Genomic DNA, 25,634 nt, shown 5'->3' on the forward strand with positions numbered 1-25,634 from the left:
CCGTCATTATACTACTACAACACCCCGATAACTCCCCCCTTCCCCACCCTCCCACCCACCCATTACTGCTGGCGGAGGCCCCGATCATGAGGTCTAGCATACTGTTGAGGAGGGTTCTGATGTCATCAGTGGCGGCGATCAGGGCAGTCTCGGTGCTGTGGTTGGGCCATAAGCCGGATTGGCAGGTGTCAAGCAGGTTGTTTCTTTGTAAGTGTTTGGTGAGCTGGTGGTTGATAGTTTTCTTGAGGTTTTTGGCAGGGAACCGGAGCAGAGAGATGGGGTGGCAGTTTTTGAGTTTGCTGGAGTCGGCAGAGGGTTTCTTCAGGAGGGTCTGACCTCTGCGTTTTTCCATGCATCGGGGAAGGCACCCGAGGTGATGGGTGCATTGAGAATGGAGGCGAGTGCACCACTGATTTCTTTGTATCCATAGTTGAAGACATGGTGGGGGTAGGGGTCTATGGGTTCTCAAGAGTGGAAGAAGGTCATGATGGCTGTGGGGTTCTGCGTGGTAAGTAGATTCCAAGCGGTGAGCGGGTGGCTGTGGGTGGTGTCTGTTGGTGTGAGGAGATTGTCGATGTTGGTGGGTTGGGGATCAAAGTTCCTGTAGATAGCAGATATCTTGTTGTGGAAGTAGTCGCCAGTGTGTCCCAGAGTTCTTGAGAAGGGCGGACCAAGTTCTTGGTGTCTGAAGGGTGTGAGAACTCTCTGACGATGTTGAAGAATTCCTTTGTATGGTTGGCACTTGCTTCTATGCAGTCTGTCAGGGTGTCTTTTCGTGTCTTTGAGGTATTTCTTTAGAGCTGATTTGAAGGCGGCACAGTCTGTGGGTGTCTCTGTTGGAGCGCTGTTAGACTTGGCATATTTGGCGTGGTTTCCCCAGACCCTTTGCCTCTACCTCCTGTATTTTTGATGCTGTAATGGATTTCATTTTTGCTGGCTTAGATGCTTTGGGCACTCTGCCACTGCTGATCAGTATCAAAGTGCAAATGCTCCCTGTGTAAATTGTTATTGCAATTGGTTCTCCCCGATCGGCACATTTGATTTACTAGTAAGTCCCTAGTAAGGTGCACTGAGTGTGCCAGGGCCTGTAAATCAAATACTACTAGTGGGCCTGCAGCACTGATTGTGCCACCCACATGCGTAGCCCTGAAAAGGTATCTCAGACCTGCCACTGCATTGTCTGTGTGCAGTTTTAAACTGCCATGTCAACCCTTTCCTCACATGTAAGACACCACTTAGGTAGGCCCAAGGAACCCCCATGGGCAGGGTGCAGTGTATGTGAAAGGTAGGACATGTATTGGTGTGTGTGACATGTCCTGATAGGGAAAGACTGCTAATTTCATTTTTCACTATTGAAAGGCTTTCTGTCCCATAGGTTAGCATGGTAGATACTTTGTAACATCCTACAAGTATTACTTTCCACCGAGACAAGATGGAGGATAAAAGTTAGGCTCTCTGAACTCAGAATTTAATAACACATCTTTTAGTAAAGATAGTTTTCAAATTGTCTGTTTGGAAATGCCACTTTTAGAAAGTAGGCATTTTCATGTTTAACCATTCTGGTCACCTCGTTCTGTTTGTGGATTGACTGTCTGGTTTTGAAGTGACAAGGGCTGGGGATGTGCATTCTGTGTAGACAGTCACTAGTGGGGTTGATGTGTGCCTGTCCCTTCCTGGATGATTCAGGGCTGAGCTGAACAGACCTTGGCTGCATTTAGAGTAGTGGGAGGAGTTTTCCTAGCACCTGAAGAGGGTCTGTCTCCCTTGCACAATGCTTTCTCGACCCCCTGTGATCATACTGCACCAGTGAGGACAGAACTGGTTTGGACTGGCCTCAGAGACCCTTGCACAAAGAAGAACAAAGACTAAATGGGGTATAAGTAGTGGCCCTTAAACCCCAGAACTTTAGATCACTTCTGGACTCAACAGGAACCTTTGCGAAGGAGAAAAGCTGGTGAGCGGTGAGGAGGAGTACTGCCACTTTGCTGTGTGGGGTTGGCCTGCAGTTGCTGCTTCAGCCAAGTAAAGGACAAAGACTGGACCTTTGCTGAGCAACCTGCTCGAAGAAGAATCTCCAAGGGCTTGTGTGTGCTGTCCTCCTGTTCTGAAGTCTCAGGGACACAAAGATTTCACACCCTGCTCCCCTGAACTCTACTGCTGAGAGTTTTGACCTGCCAGGGGGTGTCTGTTCCAGTTTTGGGCCTCTGGAGATTGTTACAGTTGTTCGAAGCTGGAAGAAACTGAAGAAACGAAGAAAATCAACGCATTGCCCTTCTTGCTGCTGTTTTATCGATGTAGCACCGCAGTGTGGGAAGAATCTCCATACAGCGTGCCGCTGAATTGATGACACAGCGCCTGCCTGCAACTGCAAAAACCAACACATTGTGGGATCGCCACTGAAGAAACCGACACAGCACCGCTTGTCGCCGCTGCATCAATTGCCAACACATCCCGTATTTTCATGCATCGTACCTGTGCGCCAAGCTTTTCCCGATGCATCACACGCAGACCAGAACCGTCTTGGAATCACTCCCCCCCTACAGGCTGGATTCGACGCATCAGGAACTGAGGCATCCCTTTGTTTCTCGATGCTTCCATTCTCTGCGGTTGTTTGGCTTTGTGAATTTTGAGACATCTACAGGTACTTTGTGTAAAATCATGCATCTATAGGTTCCTATTGACCAAGTTGCTTGAAACCCTTTAAAAGTCATATTCTTATTACATGAATGATGGTTTTTTGTTGCTTTGGTCTTTTGTTGGTTTAGATAACGATACCTTATTTTTCTAAACTAGTGGGGTGTCCATTTGTGGGTTTATCACAGTATTACTGTGTATTTTGGAGACAAATACTTTACACATTGCCTTTGGGATAAGCCTGTCTGCTCATTCCAAGCTACCAAGGGGTTGAGCAGGGGTTATCTGAAGTGTGTATCCCCCTTAAACTGACTAGAAGCAAGGGTGCCTACTTGGACAAAGGTAAATACCTCTGGCAGTTACAGACCGCCATTTCTAACAAGCGCCATCATCTTTCTTCTCACTTGCATTTGTGTTTGATGGTCCGGAGTTCTGCTGTGTACCAACTGGCATGTTTTGTGGATCTGCTGGTATTGACAGGCTTTCTAGGGGCGACTCTGTCGTCACAGTTGGAGATCCAGGCAGAGAAGTTCTGGATGGCCCGTTCCAGTTCGGTTGGGGTGTCGAGCTTAGTGCCATTGAGGGTGTTTGTCAAGTGGGTCTCTCTCACTTTGTTCCAGCTGTGGTGGGAGGAGCTCGAGGCTTGGTGGTGGTGTCCAGGGAACCTGCAATCATGAAGGGGATGATGGCATGTTTGATCCAGCTGGGTGAGGCTGATCTTGCTCATGCTTTCCTGGAGGTTGGTGGAGTTGGCATCTTTGAGGTCATCAATGTAGAAGTTGAGGTCGCCGAGGAAAATGTAGTGCTTGGAGTCGGTGGGTAGAGGGGCGTTGAATTCGCCGATGGCATCACAGAAAATTGGGCAAGGTACTGAGGGTCTGTGTGCACTGGAGCAGTTCTGGGGTGCTCGTAGTCAGCGAGATGGGTATGGCGAGGGCTCCTGTGCGGGCAGGTTATCCTGCAATGCATGTGAAGCAGCAGCAGTGTCAAGCGAAGGGCACTTCCATATCCTAGACTACTGGCTTATTGCCCTACTGTTTGGAGTATTTTAATAGAATGGAGCTAAATTATTTTATTTCAAAGCATTGACTGTATCTCCAAGTGCATGACTGGGCCTGTTATATGCTAAACTATCAGGCCAATATCAATTGTTAAGTAAGAATGCATCATTTTAAAATGTTTATTTCTTGTGTATAAGGTCAAAGTTATTAAAAAGCCACAGTGTTTAGATACTAGCGCACTGAGAAATCATGCCATCTTTCAAAAGGTGGTCTTTGTCTCATAACTCCTGCACCTGTACACGAACGCTAATTTAGTATCTACTTGCATAGCTTGTGTATAAGGGCGCCCGTGGAAAGGAAGATGGCATTTGGTGAACTTGACAGGGTACTGGTTTTAGAGAGCGGTGTGACAATTTCAAATGACGAAAAGTGATTTCTCTTCTTTCCCGCACTTCATCTATACGGCAGTCGGATTAAAGATCTCCGCTAAAGTGCCCCTTCGAGGGCGCCCGTCGGGCATTGCACCGCCAGCCCGACGAGGAGCAGCCCAAATGATGAAGCATGACACCTGCAAGGGTGTGTGAGGGCATTCAAATCCGACATATGGATTTTCCAATCAAGTGCTACTAACTTATGTCAGCCTTCTTGTGTGAATACTGTTCCATAATGGCGACCGAAACAAACTCCTTCCCTTCACTGCATTGACTGCGGCGGGTCATGTGACTCACGTCAACGCATAAGTCCTTCCTCCCTCTCCACCACGCCACCTCCCGGACTCGGTGGAGAGGGTAGGTGAACGCGCTCTACTCGGGAAGCAGACATGTAAGTACACTCTGTGTTTGGCTATTCGTCTTTTGTCCGGTTTCAACCTGGCTTAACTTAATCATTCCGAGACAGCCACTTTTAAATACTCCCGTACTGGCTAATGTCTCAATCGCTATAACTGGGTTCACGCTCCTCGGACGCTAGTTTTCTAGGACCTCTACACTGCGTTTAAGTCCAGTAGCTGTCTTCTCTTCTAACCGTTAACCTACACAGTTGTTGTCGATTGTTTGGTGCTTTCTACAATCTGTAGGTTAGTGTAGGGGTCATTAACAAAAAATGTTGGGACTCTCCCATTACACACTCCGACAGCATTTCATTCCTGGAGGCACCCCTTACAAATACAACTTTATGCACAACAGCAATATAGGGACTATGTATTTTCTATAACAAAGGACATTTCTTCTCACCTGTTTGCAGCCCCTCTGATCCCTAGCATACATGCATGAATGACGATACTGAACCTTATTGTCTACAAACATCTTGTTGAAGAGTCAGGCTGTCAATATTCCTGTTGTTAACTCCTCCTACACCGGTCCTTCTTTTGCCGTCGTACCCACTATTCTGTAGCACTCCATGCTCTTTTGTTCATTTAAACTATAACATTAGAGTATATATGTTTTATGCTTTTCTTGTTTTAATCCAGTCCTATGACTTTGAGGAATACTATCCCCTGTACAGTCCACCGAGTACTGTTGAAGACAGGCAAATGACCGATTAGGGTGAGTCTTCATTATACGGATGCCTGCCATTCTGATCAGTTTGGCGAGTAGTCACTATAGCTCACCAAGGGATCCACCACCTTGTCGTTTTATAAAGCTTGATTAATGTTGCGACTGCACCACTTTTTATTTAAACCAGAGTATGTGTGTCACACTGACGGTTTTCATACGTACCATCATATCCCAATAGCACTTGCTTTAATCTTTGACCATACCTTTTTTCTTTTCAGGTAGTTCCTGACAACAACAGGTACTGAGTCTAGATTTGTAGACTATTCACAATCACACCTAAATAGGTACAGTTTTGTAGATATAACAGTTTTTTAGTAGGTCCTGAAGAATCGCGAGTAGAGATACTCACTGCGAGAAACATGTTGACCAAGTTTTGACTACTACATGCCACTTTAATCATGGACATTACACCTGTATGAGTGCCATGTACACACGCTTTTAATTCCAGGTAGGAGGCCACCAGAATAAAATTTGTTTTCACCTGGCACTCCCTACCTCCTTTTAATCACACTATCTTATATCTACAACTATCAGGCCCCATACCCGCACTTCATCTATACGGCAGTCGGATTAAAGATCTCCGCTAAAGTGCCCCTTCGAGGGAGCCCGTCGGGCATTGCACCGCCGGCCCGACGAGGAGCAGCCCAAATGATGAAGCATGACACCTGCAAGGGTGTGTGAGGGCATTCAAATTCGACATATGGATTTTCCAATCAAGTGCTACTAACTTATGTCAGCCTTCTTGTGGACACTATTCTCTCTTTCTCGAGGAACTATAGGAACACTAGTTGTTATTAATTGTTGATATGCCATGAGAAACTTGAAAAATGGCTGTCCAGGTAACACTGTGTAATACTATGCTTGGAATAGATAATAGCTCTGAAATTAACGGACAGTGGGCAGCTGGTAACTATGTAATATATGTCAAAACCAGAGGATGATATGATGAAGATGAACACAAATAAAAAATGTTTAAAAAAAAAAAAAAAAGAGATGAGCTGAGCTTCATACGTGTTCTTTGGTTAGAGCCAATGTAAGACCCAGTGGGTAGAGAGCTCTTTTCAGCGCAGGCAGTAACCAGGCACACAATCTGCGCAGCATCAAAGTAGGTTAAGTAAGGGCTTACTGTACTTGAAGGCTCGGTTTGAGCAGGCTCCACGAAATACCTAGTTGGAGTAGCTTTATGAGATGGAGTAAAGCGCGCTTGTCTGGGGGCTGCCCGATGTAATGGGCACCAGTGGGGCTGCAATGTGTGCCATAGTTGTACCTGTATCATTTGTTTATTTTGTTGCAGAATGTATTTAAGATGAAATTCCTGTGTGGCCTCTTGTGACTGTCTTTTGTAGCATTTCCGCCCTGTTGTAGCTTCATCCAGAAACGTTGTAGAAGCCATGTTGATGTGTTTGACGTCCACTTGTACCACTGTAGAGCGTGGGGATGTCCTCAACTCGTCGCCAAAAATAAGTGTAGTAATCAGGAGACAAACTGGAGTGTTAATGTCAACCTAGGTTTATTCACGTAGCAGGTAAGCAGGTAAACAGGTAGAATAAGTCCAAGTATAAGTCATAGCAAACCCCACCGGGAGCAGAATGCTAGCTGCTCAGCCCAATCCATCAACTGTCATCCTCATTCAGTCACCCAAGCATTCCACTCATAGCCTACACACCAAACATTCCATTCAGAACACTCACACAGGCCGAGCAGCCAGGGACAGGGAAACATGGGAGAGGCAATCCATAACATCAGCATACTACACAATCCAAGACCTACTAATTTTGGCAATGTCCTTTTTTTATGGAATTGCCATTACTTGCATGCACTAGGACTACATCAGAGCACATGTATCAGTTCACCCTAAGGGTCTTCCCACACATAAACTAAAATTACAAAGAGAACACGCATTTCAGGCCCAATAATAAATAATAAACAAATGAATACATGAGCAGTGAAGTAAAGGCTGAATCTCAAAGTGTTTATGTACCCCTCTCAGTCAGATGTTGGCAAGCGTATCATATACATATCTGTACAAAATCACCATTACAGGTCTGACACTGGAATAAAGAGGACCTTAAATTTTTTTTTTTTTTTTTAATTAAAATACAGAAAATTTTAAATATGGTCTTACACTGCCATGCAGCAAATCAAGATGTCCACGCTCTATAATTTGTTTCAACAATTTTTATTGCTATATCTTTTAAGTACATAATGTGTATTTTGCATTATGTATCCATTATATATCCATTGTCTGGTTTATGAATTACTCTTATTTAATTATATCTTTCCCACCTTAGCTCCTGTAATTAAAGATTCATTGGAAATAGTTGAGAATCGCCCAAACTCTTTCACCTTGACCTGGGATCAGTACTCCAACGATGAGACACAGAGAGGGTTCATCAGCGGGTACCATGTCTACATAAAAAGCAAGCAGGATGCGTGCCATCTGTCGGAATCTGAAACCATTGCTCTTCCAGGTAACTCGCTTGTCAACTCCTCGTTATCCCTTATCGTGGATTGTATTGTGTCCTTTCTTGCAGTGTATGGGCATATGCAAGATTTGTGTCTAGAGGCCCACAACATTACACACAGCAAGGTCAATCTTCTATAATTGCGCTTTCTTTCCTTGTACACCCCGGAGGCCAGACTAGATTTTCAGGTAATCATGGACTATTTATATACGGTTCATTTTGTTTCACTGTGTATGAATGTATGTTACGTTGATATCCGGAAACTCTGCCGTGACTCCAGCCCTTCCGGACCTTTGCTGGAAACTCCTGCATTAAATATTTTACATAAAGCGCAGACAAAGGGCACTGCATTTAGTAGGAGATCTACTGAAGCAACACAGGATAAAGAGATCCAGTTAAAGGGACTATTTATTTACCCTTCTTTTTCTGGACCACATTTATTTAGATAGAAATGCAACACATAAAAAGTATATGAATTTATGAAAAAATTTAGTGTGTAGTGGAATCATTATACCAGGCAGCAAACGTGTATGTATGTATGTATGTGTGTGTGTGTATATATATATATATATATATTCACTGAAAAAACCATAGGTTTCACACATGTTATAGTTAGCGGAAATTTTACTGATAAAAAACCAATGAAATTGCCCCGTTATAGTTAGTGCTGGCAACTATAACTCACGCGACCGCAATCCTCTGCTGATGCTAATACTGTATTTAGACACTTATTTGCCCATGTCTTCTTCCATACATTTTTAGCTATACATATATTACAAATATTTTTTTTTATAAAGACACATATGTCATCAGCAGAAGATTGCGGTCGCGTGAGTTATAGTTGCCAGCACTAACTATAGCGGGGCAATTTCATTGGTTTTTTATCAGTAAAATTTCCGCTAACTATAACATGTGTGAAACCTATGGTTTTTTCAGTGAATTTGCAAGGTTTTTTAAATGCTAATTCCTAACTATAACGTGTGTGAAACCTATGGTTTTTTCAGTGAATTTGTACGGTTTTTTAAATGCTAAGTTACTTTACGCCATTCGAGGCGTGCGCGCCCACTTAACGCAGTTCGTTCCGTGCACGGTTTTTATCAACTTTAATAAGCCCTGTACATTTGGTGGCCTTCGGCCACCAAAAGCACAGGGGGTGGGGTCAATGTGGATATTTTTTTTTTTATTTCGATTTTATAATTTCATGTTGCCAAAATTTAGTTTTTTTTCTGATGTGATAAGCCCTGTACATTTGGTGGCCTGCGGCCACCAAAACCACAGGGGGTGGGGTAAGTGTGGATAGTGTTTTTTTTATTTCTATTTTTTAACCGTACGCGTACGGTAAGCGTACGGTAAGCGTACTCGGCGCAATTGCCGAAAAAAAAATAAAACCGTTTTTGCTCTTGGGGGATGTTTGGGGACTCCCTCAACATGACTATGTGGGAGGGAGTTGTCAAAACAGCCCCGTAACATGTTTTTTGGCATCATGTTTGATAAATAACACTCAGTGCGAGAGACAAAATGGCGGACGCCGCTTCCTGGTTTCGGCCGATTCGAATGTTTACTAAGATCTAAGAGCCAATCAGAATCGCGCTCGCGCACGCCACCGTACGCGTACGGTAAGCGTACGGTAAGCGTACCGTAAGCGGGCTCAGATATATATATTGATTTAAAGGCTATTTTCTCAGAATCTACTGAACAGATTTACACCAAACCTACAAAAGGCACTTCCTTGACCTAGGGACTACCTCTCTGCCAAATTTCTACTAATTCTGTTCAGCCGTTCGGGCTGTAGCTCTGTCTAAAGGTCCTATGGAAAAATGCATGGGAAAAACGTGTTTTGGGACCCCCCTTTTATCTCAGCCCCCGCTTGACGAATCCCCCCGAGACTTTCAGGGTAGGAGCGGAGCGTAGCGCCCCACCTATTTTGAGAAATTCGCGAGGATTCATCGACCGGCGCCAAAGTTATTCAAAATGGAATGTTACGGATTTCCTATGGAAAAGGGGTCCTAACTATAACTACCTACTGGCGACCGCCAGTAGGTAATATATATATATATATATATTCACTGAAAAAACCATAGGTTTCACACACGTTATAGTTAGGATTTAGCATTTAAAAAACCTTGCAAATTCACTGAAAAAACAATAGGTTTCACACATGTTATAGTTAGCTGGACATTTCACTCGTAAAAAAACATTGAAATTCCCCCTTTATACTTAGTTCAGCTAACTATAACTCGCGCGACCGCAATCCACTGCTGATGACGTCACATATTACATCACTCATGACATGCTCAGTGACATCACTCATGACATCACTGATGACATCTCCAATGACTATAACTATAACGGGGGAATTTCAATGGTTTTGTACGAGTGAAAAGTCCAGCTAACTAGAATGTCCCTGAAACCTATGTTTTTTTTCAGTGAATTTCTAAGGTTTTTTAAATGCTAATTGCTAACAATACACTGCCTGAAACCTATGGTTTTTTCTGTGAATTTCAAAGGTTTTTTAAATGCTAATTTCTAACTATGTGACGTCATCAGCAGTGGATTGCGGTCGCGCGAGTTATAGTTAGCTGAACTAACTATAACGGGGGAATTTCAGTGGTTTTTTACGTGTGAAATGTCCAGCTAACTATAACATGTGTGAAACCTATGGTTTTTTCAGTGAATTTGCAAGGTTTTTTAAGTGCTAATTCCTAACTATAACGTGTGTGAAACCTATGGTTTATTCAGTGAATTTGCAAGGTTTTAAAAATGCTAATTCCTAAGTGTGAAACCTATATCTTCCATAAACTTCTAAACAGTTTTTTTTTTTTTTTAAAGTTTTTCACGGTGCGCGCACTGTCTCCGTGTGCGCATGTGTGCGTGCTCCGTGTGCGCATGCGTACGTGCTCCGTGTGCACATGCATGCGTGCTCCGTGTGCGCATGCGTGCGTGCTCCGTGCGTGCTCCGTACGCGCATGCGCGCGTGCTCCATGCGCGCATGCGCGCGTGCTCCATGCGCGCACGGCAAGTCATGTGATTATGAAACATCACTTTTCATTGGTTCAAAGTAGTTTCAGTTCCAGAATCTTCCAACACCACACCCACTCCCCTCATTAATTCTTCTTATTTCCTGGGAGAAGGAGCTGAACTGCTTTTCCTGCACCTGAAAATGGCAGAACAGGAGACTTCTTCAGGGAGTGAGGAGGAGACCTTTGTGCCCCCAAGGCAGAGGAAACAAAAGGACTCATTTATTTGGCAATTTTTTACTTTTCCAGAGGGTCAGAAGAAGGTGAATGCTCCTAAAGTCACCTGCACTGTTTGTGGAGTGGTCTTATCTAGAGGAGACCCTAAAAAAAAAATACTCCTTTAGTATTTACTCCATGATAAGGCACTTTAAAGCAATGCATCCTGTGGCTTATGCTCGGGCTGCAAGAGACAACCCTCCAGCAGCTCAGCCGAGCACATCATCTGCAGCCGCAGCTTCACCTGCTTCTAGACCTCTGGATATGCACCCTCTGTTCCAGAAGGTGCATATACAGTGCAATGTGTGCAATGCTGTTCTCTGTTATGGTGAGAGCAACATTAACCTAATAGAGAACAAGATACAGCAGCACACATGCTCCACCCTCTAATTTTTTTCCTTTTTATTTTTTTTGTTCCTGGTGAACAGTTTTTCCTTTTTTTTTTGCTGCATTTTTTTTTTTTGCTGCTCGACAAAAAACAACAGTTCTTTTCAGAACTCACTTCACTTCTCCAAGAGCTATATTCCTAATATACTGTAATTTTTTTAACGAATTTTTAGCCACCGTGCGCGCACCCCGCGATTTAAAAAAAAAAAAAAAAAAAAGTTTTTTTCACCCTTCGGGGTCCTTCAGGGACCCCCTGACAAAGGCTAGGGGGTCAGGAACTCTCTACCCTGCCCCCTTTTCACATTCTCCACCTTTCTGTTTCAGTGTCACACACAAAATGGCGGCCAACACTTCCTGATTTCGACCGATTCGAATGTTGACTGACATGAATCCACCAATCAGAATTACGCTCGCGCACGGCATCATGCGTGCACCGTGCGCGCACGGTGAGCGCTTATAGATATTTATGTGCTTTTAACTGCAATTTTCTCAGGAACTACTGAACAGATTGACACCATATATGCAAAAGGCACATGCCTGACCTGAGAACTACCTCTTTGCCAAATTCAAGTAATTCTGTTCAGCCGTTCGGGCTGTACCTTCGACTAAAGGTCCTATGGGGAAAATGCGTTTTGGGACCCCCCTTTTTTCTCGGCCCCCGCTTGACGAATCACCCCGAGACTTTCAGGGTAGGAACTGAGCGGAGCGCCCCATTAGTTTTGAAAATTTCGCGAGGATTCGTCAACCGGCGCCAAAGTTATTCAAAATAGAATTTTCAGATTTCCTATGGAAACTAGGTCCTAACTATAACTATCTACTGGCGACCGCCAGTAGATAATATATATTTATATATATATTCACTAAGTAGTGTGTATTTTCGGCAGCCTTATCATGTAAAAGTACATTTTGTTGCTAGCTGCATTGGGCATACCTCCATATTCCTAGCACAGACAGAGACACTGCAGCTTATTACGTACAAAATGTGTTGTCGCCAGAGCAAGGTGCAAACGTGTGCCTCCACATGTCTCAGTGCAGCATTTAACGGTGGAGTGGCTATTTGAAAACGCCGGTCCATCTTTCAATTCAAAGGGACCAGCAAGGATTATAAGAATTCCACATTAGTAAAGTGCAAAGTTATCACCCCTAAGGGTATCCAGGCACTGGGGGACTGTCAGGGAGACTATGGGGCATATGTATCAAAATCTCCATTTGCGAATCTCAAATAGCGATTTTTTGAGAATTGCAAAACGGGATATATTTAAAAATTTGCACATATTTTGCGAATTCTTAATATTCCTTAATTGCGATTAGCAAATTGCGAAATCGCAATTAAGGAATACCTTCCCATTTATTCCTATGGGCCAGGAGGCTCATAGCAATGAATGGGAAGTCATTCTCAAATTGCGAATCGCAATTTGCTAATCGCAAATTGAGAATAATTTCAAAGGTGCAAGGGTGTCATGATGACACCCTGATGCACCCCTGAAATTAGCATGGGTGCGCATATGGCGCACATACATGTGCGCCACATGGCACTTTGAAAAATGCCAAAATGTGCATTTTTCAAAGAAATCGCAAATTACCACCAACTTGAAGTTGGTGGTAATTTGCGATTTCTTAAGGAGAAATCGCACAACTTGGGTGCGTGTTACATAGCATTTAAGGAATTGCAATTTGCGATTCCTTAAATGCTTACGCAAAATTAAGATATCGCAAGATTAGCGATTCCTTAATAATGCGATGCTAAAATGGCTCATACATCTCATTTTGCGATTTTGTATTCGCAAACGCTGTTTTTTGGCGAATCGCAGCGTTTGCGAATACAAAATCGTTTAATACATATGCCCCTATGTGAGCTACTGCTGATCGAACCGTGAGCCCCGCACTACAGAGTCATCTGCTCTGGCTGCGGCGCCACACCTCTCCCTAACTGAGACCAGCAAGGATCCCCCCCACAGTGCATGACTCCCCCTCACATGCAGGGAGATGTCTGGGGGGTCCCAAGAATTCAAGTGACCCATACCAATAGGAACCCACGTGGGGGCACTTACTGAGTGCTGTTTCATATGAGGCATATAAAGAGTGTGTCTCCCAAGTATGGCACTGACATATGAATACAGGTGCTTTCAGAATTGTTTGGGGTCTCGCACCCAGGCAAATGAGACAATTCTCCCTCTGGACCATGCAGGCAATCCACCTTACAGGAGGTCACCGAATCATCTGTGTCCCACTTCTGTAGTTTGGATGTTTCTGTGATATGGCGCTAAGTTTAGCTGTAAAATTAAAACTATACATCACAGGGGTCATTGTTTGCATCAAAGTAGGCAGAGTCATGATGTGAGATTTGAATTTTCTAGGTGAATTGTTATTCCTGTTATTGTGGTTCTTATCTGTTTTTAATTTTGTCTGCTTGTTTTTATTTCACGTTTTGTTTAAATGGTTTTTAGTTTTGTATTTCGGCTGTCGGTAGAGGGTGAGGCTTTATTTGCAAAGTCTGTATTGACATACCTTCTAGTAGTATGAAAACTTATTTTGCAAGTTATCTATTTTTTTTTTTTTTTTTAGATGGATCCACGGCATGCAAATTTACCATCAGGAATCCAGAAGAAAATATTTTTACTGTTAGACAGCTGAAGCCCAAAACAAAATATTCAGTTGCACTTGTGGCTGTCACTGTGGGAGGAGAAAGTTCTATTGATTTCTTAAGAGATGTGGAAACCATTTTTGATTGTAAGTTTGGAAGAGAAAAACATTTTCATGTCTACCACACATTTCGTGGCTTTTCACATGTGATTTCAGACAAATTCATGTAATAAAGTGACATGAAAGTTTTCGGTCTGTTGTAAATTTATACTATCTTAATTCTTTGAGGACACTCACAGTCAATGGTCACAGTTTCACAAAATGTCCAGCGGATCTAAATTCTTTAGTTTCCATCCATTAGCATACGTTTTTGCATAGATGTGTGGAAGAAGGTTTTTCTCAGGTAAATTCATACTATTTGGTATTATGTGGCCATAAATCCGCTGGCTGGAGGTTCCAATCTCTAGCAGTGAGAAGAGAGATTTCAAAATCACTATGTAAATATGTAAAAAGGGTTACATGCATGAAATAGTGTAAGTGCTCGTTGATGTCTTAGGAATGGTCCAGTTATTTGATAAAACTGTACTGCATAAGATGCTTGCATAAACACACTTTCAGAATACAATGAGAAAAGACTAATGGTAGATTACATTAATGTTTGGGTTTCAACATATCTGTGAAGAAAAAGAAACGTGGCATACTTGCTTCAAAGGAAAGAATCACATTATTACTGTTTTTACAATGTAGTGTAGAAATCATTCAGACTTTACATAACATATAATTGTTTATCTCCACATTCACCCCACAGACTGACAACTCTTGCCCTCCCCAGCAAACTAGTAGACAGCGTAAGGAGGGAAGTGGAGAGAAAAACCCACCAGGACGTTGCAAAATATAAACATGCGCTGTATGCCATCTAAGTGATTAAGAGTAGCCCTCCAATAACAACGCTAACCTAATGTGAGGCATCAAAAATCGTACTCTTGAGCTGAAAAAATCAACTCTCATTCAGTGGTGTCATCCTCAGCCAGACACAATTTCTTGCACATTTTTAATGGGCACGACTCCGTTTCTTCAACCTGGGAGAGACATGCCTTGCCCTCATAGTTACTTTTTTTTAAATTATTTGTTTTATTGGTGCAAAAATCACATACAGCAGTACAATCTGGAATCATTTGACCCGTTGCTCTTGCAACATACGTACATAAGATCAGTACAACTTATAAGCACATCATGACGGTTACTTTAAGACATAAACAGTGTCCCCATGTACGCTGGTTAATCCTCGTCCTGTGAGGAGTCTACAGTTGCCGCAGTACATATCCCCCTCTGAATGCATTCCATTTTCCCCACAACCGTTCCCATTTTTTGGGACATCTCCTATTTGTATACACCGCTTTTTCTGCCACCAGTGCCAGATCCATGTCTGCACTCCAGTCTTAAATCGTGGGAGCGTTTCGCGCCCCCACAGTCTAGCTATGTTTCGCTTCGTCACCATCATGCCCAGTGTTGCCCATATTTGTTCAGTGGCATTAAGGTCTGTTGCCTCCCAAATGTTCAATAAGCAGCGTTTAGGTTCCCATGGGACAGGGACGACATTGAGTCGAGTTATTAATGACATAACCTCCGCCCAGTACGTCACTATCGCGGGGCATTCCCACATTGTGTGAAAAAACTTCCCTATTGCTCCACACCGTCTAATGCAATGTGGATTATCAGTCTTGCCTATCCTGCATAGTGTCGGTCTTGTATAGTATATCCTATGGAGTACTTTCAATTGCACTAGCCGGAGTTTCAACAGGATGGCTACCTCTCTGGGGGATGCGAATGCCTCCTGCCAGTGCGTCTCATCTAGATCTCCTACATCTGTCTGCTATTTTTCCCGGATAGGTTGTGTGGGATCAGGATGTTGTTTATTATCTTTTAGTAAGTGAGGGACATGGCTTTTTTGGTCATATAATCAGTGAGTAGCCTATCCTTCAGAGGGGAGGCTTCAGGAAGGTTGGTGTCTGGGGGGATAGTTGCTTCAAGGGCGTGTTTAATTTGAAGATATCGGAAGTGTTCTGTGGGCACCATCGTGTAGTGCTCTTGGAGGTGAGTGAACGGGAGTACCTTTCCCTAGCGCCAAAGATCGGCAATTGTGGATATTCCTATAGCATCCCATTGGTTGAATCCTTTGGTACTGCGCAGCGCATCTAATGCTCTCGTATTGCAGAGGGTTGTTTCCTGCGTGAGTACATTCTGCCACCCCATCTTCCTTTGCACTATATGCCAGAGTTGGATCGTGTGTTTGGTAGGGCCTAGTAAGGTCAGTTTATGGTTAGTGTTGTACAGTGCACGGTTAAGCTTCTCTGGACCCAGGAACAACCTGTCCAGGCGGAAGGCCAGGTCCGCCTGTGGGGCATGAGTCCACTGATTTATGACTGCCAGCTGGGATGCCGAATAGTACATTTGTACATTTGGGAGCGTATTGCCTCCGTCACACTATGTCCTGATTAATTTGGCCATCAATATTCTGGCTGGTTTTCATCCCAAAGGAGTTTGGTAACCTCTGTTTCAATGGAGCAGAAATAGGACGGGAGGACTAGAAATGGGGTGTTATGTAACGCATAAAGGAACAGAGGGAGTGCCATCATTTTAAAGAGCGCAGCCCTTCCTAGCAGTGTGAGTGGTAAGGTTTGCCAATGTTTGGTATCTTTTCGCAATCTTTTTAGGGGTTCTAGGAGGTTAAGGGTCATAAAGACCTCTGGGTCTGAAGTGATATGGATTCCTAAATATTTGAAATGATCTGCAACTATTGTCACTTCACATCCCTTAGGCAGTTTCAGTGGCGGGCCTACCAGTACATAGAGTATCGATTTGGTCCAGTTAATCGTGTAACCGGGGAAATTTCCGTAGGAGTTACAAATATCTAAAATCCTGTGTAGTGAACACGCAGGAGACGCCATATATAGGAGGATGTCGTCCGCATAGAGGGAAATGCGGTCTTCTACGTCTTCGGTCCACCGCAGTCCCTGAATAACAGGATCTTGTCTGATCCACGCGGCTAGCGGTTCTAGGACGAGTGCTAATTGGAGCGGGGACAGCAGGCAGCCTTGTCTGGTGCCACATCCCAGCGGGAGTTCTTTGGATATGGGGCCGTTCGCCACCACATGCGCAAGAGGGTTCGTGTACAGTAATTTCACCCATGAGCAGAACTTGGGCCCAAAGCCCAATCGGTCCAGAACTGCGAACAGAAAGGGCCAGTCGACTGTGTCAAAAGCCATATGGGCATCTAAGGATAAATAGCTGCCTGCTCTTGTATTGCGCCCGATCACACTGTGCAATCTAGGCAGGTTTAGTGCAGTATTTCTGCCCGGCATAAACCCGGACTGGTCCGGGTGGATCAGCCTGGCTAGGTGGGGCGTCAGTCTATTAGCCAACATCTTTGCGAGGATAAAGGTCGGTAGGAGGTGCATTCCTGGACAGGGTTTCACGGGTTGTGTATGACCACTACCGTGGCCACTCTTTGGTCCTTAGGAAGTTCTAGGATTGTGTTATACATGTTCAATAGGTGGGGGGCAGGTGGGGCCAAGTGCCGTCACGTTTTGCTTATAGAGTTCTATCAGGATACCGTTCGGTCCTAGGGCCTTCCCCGACTGTATGTTCCCTATTGCTATCGTTAGCTCATCGGTAGTAAAGTCCAAGTCTAACACCGACATATCATCGTCTGTGAGCCTTGGGAGTCGTATATCACAGAGAAATGCAGCCGCATCTTCCTGCTGGATTTTGGTTGAGGGGGTGTAGGTATCAGTGTAGTAAAGTGCCAGGGCGTCTACTATTGCTTGGGGTTCTGTGATCATTCCTCCCTTAGGGTCCCGAAGTTCTGCGATCCAGCGACTTGCTTGTTCTTGTTTATCGAGCCACACTAGAACCTTGCTCACCTTGTCTCTCGTCTCATAAATTGTATGGAGCGTGGTCGTCAATCTAGTTTTGGCATCGTGCCATAAGTACTTCCTTTATTCCTGTTTTTGGAGATTGAGTTGGCGCGTGTTGGAGTCTAAGGGATCCAGAGAGTGTTTTGCTTCTAAGTCGTGCAAGTCCTGTTCAAGTGTTGATACCGGTATGACCTTTTCTCTCTTGTGGTTTGTGATGAGGAATATAGCCTCTCCCCTAAGGACAGGTTTATATGCTTCCCATAGGGAAAGGGGAGAGGTGACTGAGGATTTGTTTTCAGTAAAATAGTACTTCGTGGTAGTGGTGAGACCTTTCCTGATCTTTGGGTTTTTAAACTAGCCTGAATATATAGGGAGAAGGTGCCGCTGGGCAAAAGTGTTGCACGTTTAGTTGACCAGTATTGAATGATCTGATATCCCTCGTAGGAGACAAGTCATACCTGTAAAGTTCCCTACAATGTCTGCCGATGTCAGTATATAATCAATCCTGGAGAGACTATTATGTACGCCCGAGTGGTATGTATATTGTTGTGTTTGCGGGTATTGTGAGCGCCACACGTCAACCAGGCCAATCGTGTCGAGGAAATCAGCCAGGGGAGAGTGCGCTTGGTGCTGTTGTCGGGGGGGGGGGGTGTCCTGTCTAGCCTGTCGTTAAGGGTGGCATTGAGGTCACCGCCAATTATAAGGTCTCCCTCCGAAAGCCGGAGCAGGAATGCGCTTAGTGCAGGGAATGCCAATGAGTGAAGTGCGGGGGGTAAGTATAAGGTAACAATGTTAAAAGCTTGTCCTTCCCATTGACAGGATATGGCCCCGAAACGACCCTAATTGTCTGTGTATGTGTGCTTAATGATCAGTGGTCATTGTTTTTTAACCAGGATCCCAACCCAACGGGTGCCAGAGGAGAATTCTGAGTGGACTTTCAATTTAAAGCCCCACCTGTCTAGAGCCTTACAGGTCGTCCCTACCAAGTGGGTTTCTTGAAGGAGGACTTCTAAGGGCGCTTTACGCTTAAGGTATTGTAATACCAGTCCCCTCTTCACCTTGTCGCCAAGGCCATTGACATTCCAGGAGATCAAGGGAAGGTGTAGTGGGTGTTGAGATAGAGGGACTGACATATTAGGGTGGGTGATCGTACATGACACTGGAGTCTGTAGGGGAAGAGTACATGTGTTTACTACTAAGCAGCGGTCGGGTACGAGTGTAATAAGGGTACACCATAACCCTTATCTTAAAACAAAGAAACAACAAACTTAGAAAATTATGATGAAACATCCGTCCCATCCCCCTCCCTGCATGATGGTGTGAGAACATCCTGCCTCCCCAACTGTGCAGAGTGCCTAGAACCTATTTCCCAGTAACTTCGTAGGGGGGTGAGATCGCCCCGATTACCTCCCCAAATATACCCCTACATTCTATACGTTATCTGAGCCGTTGTCCAGGAATCTTCAGAGTCGAGCAACCGTCTCATAATGTCTCTCTGTCATCATAGAGGTTCCACTCGCGAGTGTCTCTAGGCGGAGCTGCAGAGCCCCCGTCTACGCACAAGCAGCCCAGGGGTTGTGATGTTCCACGGTTCGTAGTTCGCGGTTTTCCTGAGTTGCTTGGACGTGTCGTGGTGGCCGGAGGTATGTAATGGGTTATTGTTGAGAACCTGTTCCTCCAGAGGGAGGTTTACTTTCCTTTGGTCATTGTTCATCGTCGGGCGTCACAGTCATCAAGGTTGCGTTCTTCTGTTCCGCTGTGGATGTGCGTCCTGTTTGTCGGCTACAATCGCGGCTCGTCCCTCTGGAGTTTGCGGCTTGCTGCTAGACCTCGAGCCAGTCATGCGCATCCTCAGGGGTTGTGAAGAACCGTGTTTTCCCGTTTTCTATTACTCTCAACTTAGAGGGGAACATCATGGAGTATTTGATCTCACGGGCTCAAAGTTCTTTCTTCACTGCCAAAAAAGTACGTTGTTGTCTGGCAACTACGGCCGTATAATCGGGAAAGAAGTAAATAGTACTTTATCCATACTTGACAGGAGGGGCCGCCTAGGCCGCCTGCAGGATGAGATCTCGATCTCGCAGGTTAAAGATATGGGCTAATATGGGCCTGGGAGCTGCTCCTGGCTTAGACCTGCCACCAGGAACACGATGAGCCCTCTCGACTGAAAAATAGTTAGAGAGTCCTCGAGGCTGGAGGTGGTTCTGAATTAGGTCCTCTACAAACAAGTCCATGGCTGGCCCCCATGTTCCCTCCAGCACTCCAACGATTCGTACATTGTTGCGCCGCAAGCGGCCTTCGTAATTGTCTAGCTTCGCCGCCATAAATTTGTGCTCTGACTCCAGGCGTTGCATTTGTCACTTGAGGGTTGCAGTGTCTTCACCAAGAGAGACCGTCGTTGTTTCAACATCTTTCACCCTCGTGTTCAGTTTTCGGAAATTGGCCCTGATTAACGTGAGTTTAGTGGCCACCGTGGCAATCTTTGACTCCAAGGACGTATGTATCTTCGTCAGTGAGGTCATTATGTCTTGGAGCGTGATTTCCTTATCTGCAACTTTGGTGTTCTCCCCAACAGGAGTTGCTGCCTGGTCCGGTAGCTCCTGGCGTGTCTTGCTGTAGGCATACTTGTCTAACATAGCTGGGGCCACGACATGCTGACCCCATCCGCCCATGACCACAGGGGCTCGCAGCGGGTGCTCGCTGGCGACAATCGAGGCGGCAGTACTCACCGCTGCTTGCCTGTGCGTGAGGTCCACGCACGCAGCCTTTCGGGTTTCCAACCACTGAGGCTGCACACCGCTTAATGGTTCTCCGGGATGTTGTTCTAATGGGCAGTGTCTGTAGCCGCTGGAGCCCCGCCAATCCTGTCTATCATTGTTCTCACACGGTGTCTTCCAGGCAGGGGCAAAAGGCTGGAAGGTGTTTACACTGGGGGCTGCAGCGGTGATATGTTCCTAGCCCCTGCTCCCTTATAAATAGTGTTCTCCTGCTGCGGGGTCACTCACCGGCTGTAGATCTGCTGCAGTTGGGCCGAGTTGCGTGTGCAGTGCTGGAGAGGCCGCATGGGAGGCCGCAATTTAATGTCTCAGGCGCGGCCCCCAAGCCCCGGAGGTTCAACGTGAGCGGGACCACACACCGCCAGCAAGATGGCAGATGCGGGGAGGCCCAGACACGAAGGGCCGAGGCAGCTACGAATCCGCCACGGTGCGAGGCAGTGTCAATTCGTCCTGCGTAGCGTCCGCCGGCTGGTCAAATCGCGCCTTTTCCCGACAGCACCCCACCCCAGTACCAGAGCGATGCCACAGCCCGGAGAAAGGGCACCGGCGCTCAGGGAGTCCGACGGGGGCGTGGAATTTTCAAGTCGGGGCAAGTTCCCAGGGTGGTGATGGTCCTCAGTTCAGTGGCTCCACTTCCACAAGTCTAGACGCCGGGAGAGATTCCGGTGTTCACTGTCAGGGCCACTCGAGGCCCCGGTTCCAGCATGGCAGGTAGGCCTCAGTTTTGTAGCACGATTTATCTCTGTGCACCGGCAGCCACCGTGCACCCCAGCTGGGTAGAGCGATGCCCGTCTTCCTCACGGAGCGTGGGACTGCACAGGAACGTGATTAAGGCATCGATAAATGAGGCGGATGAACGGGGAATCTGGCGGGGGTCCATAGCTCCTCTAGGCTGCGGCCATGTTCGTCGGCTGCAGGCCATGCCCCCATAGTTACTTTTTAATAATTTATAAAGGTCCCCTGAGCACCACAGCATATAATTTCTCCAATATCCCAAAGGCCAGCACAATCAGTAGTTCTTTACTTTGCATCTTCACATGCATCCAACAATCTTGAACTTGAAACTTGGAGCCAACACGTGTTGCGTCGATATGGTAAGTGCCACCGACTTCATCAGGGATACAGACAAACAAAATAAGACCATCTATGCCAACATGAGCTAACTAAGATGAGGAAGTTCATAACAATATATCTGGTGCTTGAACCAGAGAATAATCACTCCCTCCAAAAATTTGTAAAAGTCAAATAAAAGTAGTGCAACCGAATGTGGTTTTCCGACTTATATTACTCCATTCTGTGTGTATTCATTTGGTCCATTCATAATGCCAATGTAGGAGTAACTCAAAATGCTGAACTGTTGTTGTCTAACATAGTCTTTATTTGCTTTGCAATGTAAGACAGCTAACATGCGGTTTTCTTGTTTTACAATGTAAGACAGCTAACATGCTGTTTGCTTGCTTTCCAATGAAAGAAAGCTAACATGTTGTTTGTTTGCTTTGTAGTGTAAGAAAGCTAACATGTTGTTTGCCTGTTTTGCAGTGTAAGAAAACGAACGTTGTTTGCTTGTTTTGCAATGTAAGGAAGCTAACCTGTTGTACGCTTGCTTTGCAATGTAAGGAAGCTAACATGTTGTTTGTTTTGCAGCAGAAGCAGTTATCCTGGCAGTGCTCCTTCCTCTGATTATTAGTTCAATCGCAGCATTAGTTCTGTTATCCCTGGGCTTCTGGAAAAGAAAGTGGTATGTTCTCATTGATTACAGTAACATATTTTTGCTACAGATTTCCTGCTGAAAAGTCCGAAAGAGTATCCAAGGATATCTGAAAATAAGTAAAATATGTTTTAAGGCAGCATATGTGAGTGTTGGAGCATATGAATGACCATACGGGAGAGTAAGTTATTTGAAGAGTGGGTGTATAAATGAGTGTCTGCTTGTATCAGTGATTGTATAACAAAGTAAGTATGTGTTAGTATCTGCATAAATAAGTGATGTGGTGTGTGTATAAATAACGGAGTTGTGTGTATAACTATATACATGAGTAAATGGGTATGTGATTGATTCTTTGCATGACTGACTACCTGTGTGAGTAACTCTATGGATGAGTGACCGAGTGTGACTGTATGTATAGGTGTATGAGTGCATATTATAGTACTGTATTGATGAGTAACTGCATGTATAAGTGACTGGATGAGTGTGTAGACCTAGAAAATATTGGGTGGTATGTAGTATCTGGCATTATTGTTTGTATGGTTTCAAAAATAGTAGTCTGTATTTTAGAGTTTGTGTATCAAAGTTTATATTAGGGGATCAATATGTGCATCAGATTATCACATGGATGTTGTTATCAGTGATGTCATCAGTGATTTCATTTGAGATGTCATCAGTGATGTCATCAGTGATGTCACTGACCATATCATGAGTGATGTAATATGTGACGTCATCACCAGTGCATTGCGGGCGTATGAGTTAAAGTTAGCTCAACTAACTATAACGGGCTAATTTCTCTGGTTTTATGAGTCAAATGTCCAACTAACTAGAACGTCCCTGAAACCTATGGGTTTTTAGTGAATTTCAAAGTTTTCTTAAATGCTAATTCCTAACTATAATGTCTGTAAAACCTATGTTTTTTTCAGTGAATTTCAAAGGTTTTCTAAATGTTAATTTCATATTTTAATATTTATAAAACCTATATTTTTTCTATTTTTTTTGTAATACTTTGGAACTCTATTATCCTTTTATTTTATTTTTATTTTTAAAATTATGTAATGTTATACATACTTTTTTTTTGAAGATATAAATCTTTTTTTTTTTATTATTAAACTGGAGTCCCGTACCGGTAGTGTACCAAGCTATACCAAGCTCCATCAGCACGCAAATCCTATCCACCATATTGCTAAACTCGTAAAGGATGTGCATTTCGTATCCGACAGGTTTGTGGCACCACTCCCGCCTAACATCATATACGTATGAGGTCGGGCCAGCTGCTAGTTTGGTATGCGGCGGGTGTGCGGTAGCAAGCCGCGTGTTACGTCATATACGTATGGGGTCGCACCGGCTGCGCGTTCCATATGCGACGAGTGCACACTGCCAGGCCCTGTGTTACGTCATAGACGTGTGGCGTCGCGCCGGGTACGCCATTCCCAAATTTTTAGGTTTCGCCTAGGCAGCGCATTCGCTGTCTCGGCGAGAGATGCTGTATACAGTATTGTGGGGAAAGCTCTGCCCACTTTCTGCCCATGCTTTTGATTGGCTCAAATCGGAAATGCTGCATTCTCATTGGTTGCCAGCGTATTAGTCCCACCTCCGTACTGCCATGACGTTATTTCTATCCTTCCATGGCTATCAGCCCCTTTACTTCAGCAACTCTTTTGTTCCCCTGCCTCCCCCTGTGCAACTCTTTTGTTCCCCTGCCTCCCCCTGTTCCCTCCCAAAGTCTGTGACTTCTCTGACCACCATCACCACCCCCACACACTCCCGTTCCTGCCTTCTTCGGCGCCCGCATTTTTGTTTACAATGCAATGGGACTCATGTAAATACGAGTCCTATTGCATTTGTAAATGGGTTTTTTCATGATTGGCTGCCTGCATTCGCACTTTCTGTTGCCTGACCTGTCCAGACTCTCGAATGCACGCGATGCTTTACATCGTGCTCATGCGCGCCAAAAGTGTTACTCTGTAGTGCAGCGGCTGCCTCCGGCTTGGCACGCAGTGACTCAAACCACGCTTGGCTGGCTGGCTGCAGGATGCAGGCGTGTTTGCCTCACTTCTCTTCAAAGTGGGTGCCGAGGCCCTGTGAACGAGCCCCTGTATAACCAGCTGTCCTTTGACACCAGACACTCGGCCCGACTGTGCAAACAGAGGTTTAATGTCTCTCGCATGGGCGGAGGCCACTGGTGACGGATAAAAGATCTGAAAAGGTGGCTGGAGGGGTTATTTTGGGGACAGCGGGGCCCGGCTCTTGTGATAAGAGAGGTAAATAGGTCCAGTGAAAGGGGTTGCCTCTTCAAACAATTGTTAGCTGACATCTCTTATTGGGTCTTCAGTTAAAGGACAGATCCCCATCTCTGAACAGAATAACAGCTCCCTTATATTTATTTATGTAATATCTTTGTAGTATCGACTCCACCCAGCGGGGCTTCATAGCGAAGTATGACGCACTCTTAAACATGGGCGGTCAACCATTTATTGATTGCTGTAAACACGCTCCTAATGCAGTTGAAATCAGTTTTGCCTTTCTTTTAAGAAATACTTCCTAAACGCTGAGTGTGCTAGTTTCTTTATGTCTCAAAACTATATCTAAATAACTTTAAAGTGTATATGAGAGCAAGTGATAATCTAAAATATTTTAAACATTTATATGTTTCTAACTGTAATAAAATAAATATTATGGTAAATATATTTTCTCAAAATCGCGTCGGGTGTGGTCTCCTTGCGCGCTGGGTGCGCGATTGCCATGTGACCTTAAAAAAAAGCATTTGATTAGTTCATAACATTTCCCATTGTAGCAGTTGGAAAACGCCAATTATTATAATTAGAAAGCATTGACAAAGGCAACAGCCAGAACGTGTTTTCTCAATAATGGAATGATGATCATCAAGACTGCATTGCAGTCGAAACACATTGCTGGAATACAACAACTGTCTGAAGGATTATCCCCTGAGTGTGCACTATATCTTGACTTTATACGGAATTACTACGTACGATGTGCTCCGCTGGCTTTGGTGCAGCAACTACCGATGGGCGAAGGAGAACGGGAGGAGTAAAATTGCAGAAGGATATACATATTTATATATATTGACATATTACCTACTGGTGGTCGCCAGTAGGCAGTTATAGTTCGGATCAAAATTCCATAGGAAAAGCATTCTTTGTTTTGTCGCTGCTTGACGAATCTCCACAAAATTAAAAAAAAACGTCCCCTTTTTGGTTCACCTGCTGTGTTGAAAGTTTCAAGGTGATTCTTCACGCTGGGGCTGAGAAAAAAGGGGGGGGGTCTCAAAAAGCGTTTTCCCCATGTTATATCTATGGGGATTTTATATTTTTTTAGCACTACCACAGCCCGAACCACTGAACGGAATTACACC

The 25,634-nt window shown here is 44.7% G+C and overlaps 1 protein-coding gene across 4 annotated transcripts in view; it reads left to right on the forward strand.

Moving 5' to 3' along the window:
* The window catches only part of OSMR (oncostatin M receptor), a 357,084-nt gene that overhangs the window by 291,766 nt on the left and 39,684 nt on the right, over positions 1–25,634 (forward strand). For 3 of the 4 annotated variants that reach the window (XM_085631123.1, XM_085631126.1, XM_085631128.1), the window contains 3 exons: positions 7,483–7,662; positions 13,842–14,006; positions 22,198–22,291. In XM_085631123.1, coding sequence (XP_085487249.1) covers positions 7,483–7,662; positions 13,842–14,006; positions 22,198–22,291 — 439 coding nt within the window. The remainder of the gene's footprint in view (positions 1–7,482; positions 7,663–13,841; positions 14,007–22,197; positions 22,292–25,634) is intronic. The other variant, XM_085631125.1, reaches the window with a different exon arrangement.

This window comes from Triturus cristatus, chromosome 2_1 (assembly GCF_964204655.1).
Source record: "Triturus cristatus chromosome 2_1, aTriCri1.1, whole genome shotgun sequence".
In the NCBI taxonomy this organism is placed as follows: Eukaryota; Metazoa; Chordata; class Amphibia; order Caudata; family Salamandridae; genus Triturus; species Triturus cristatus.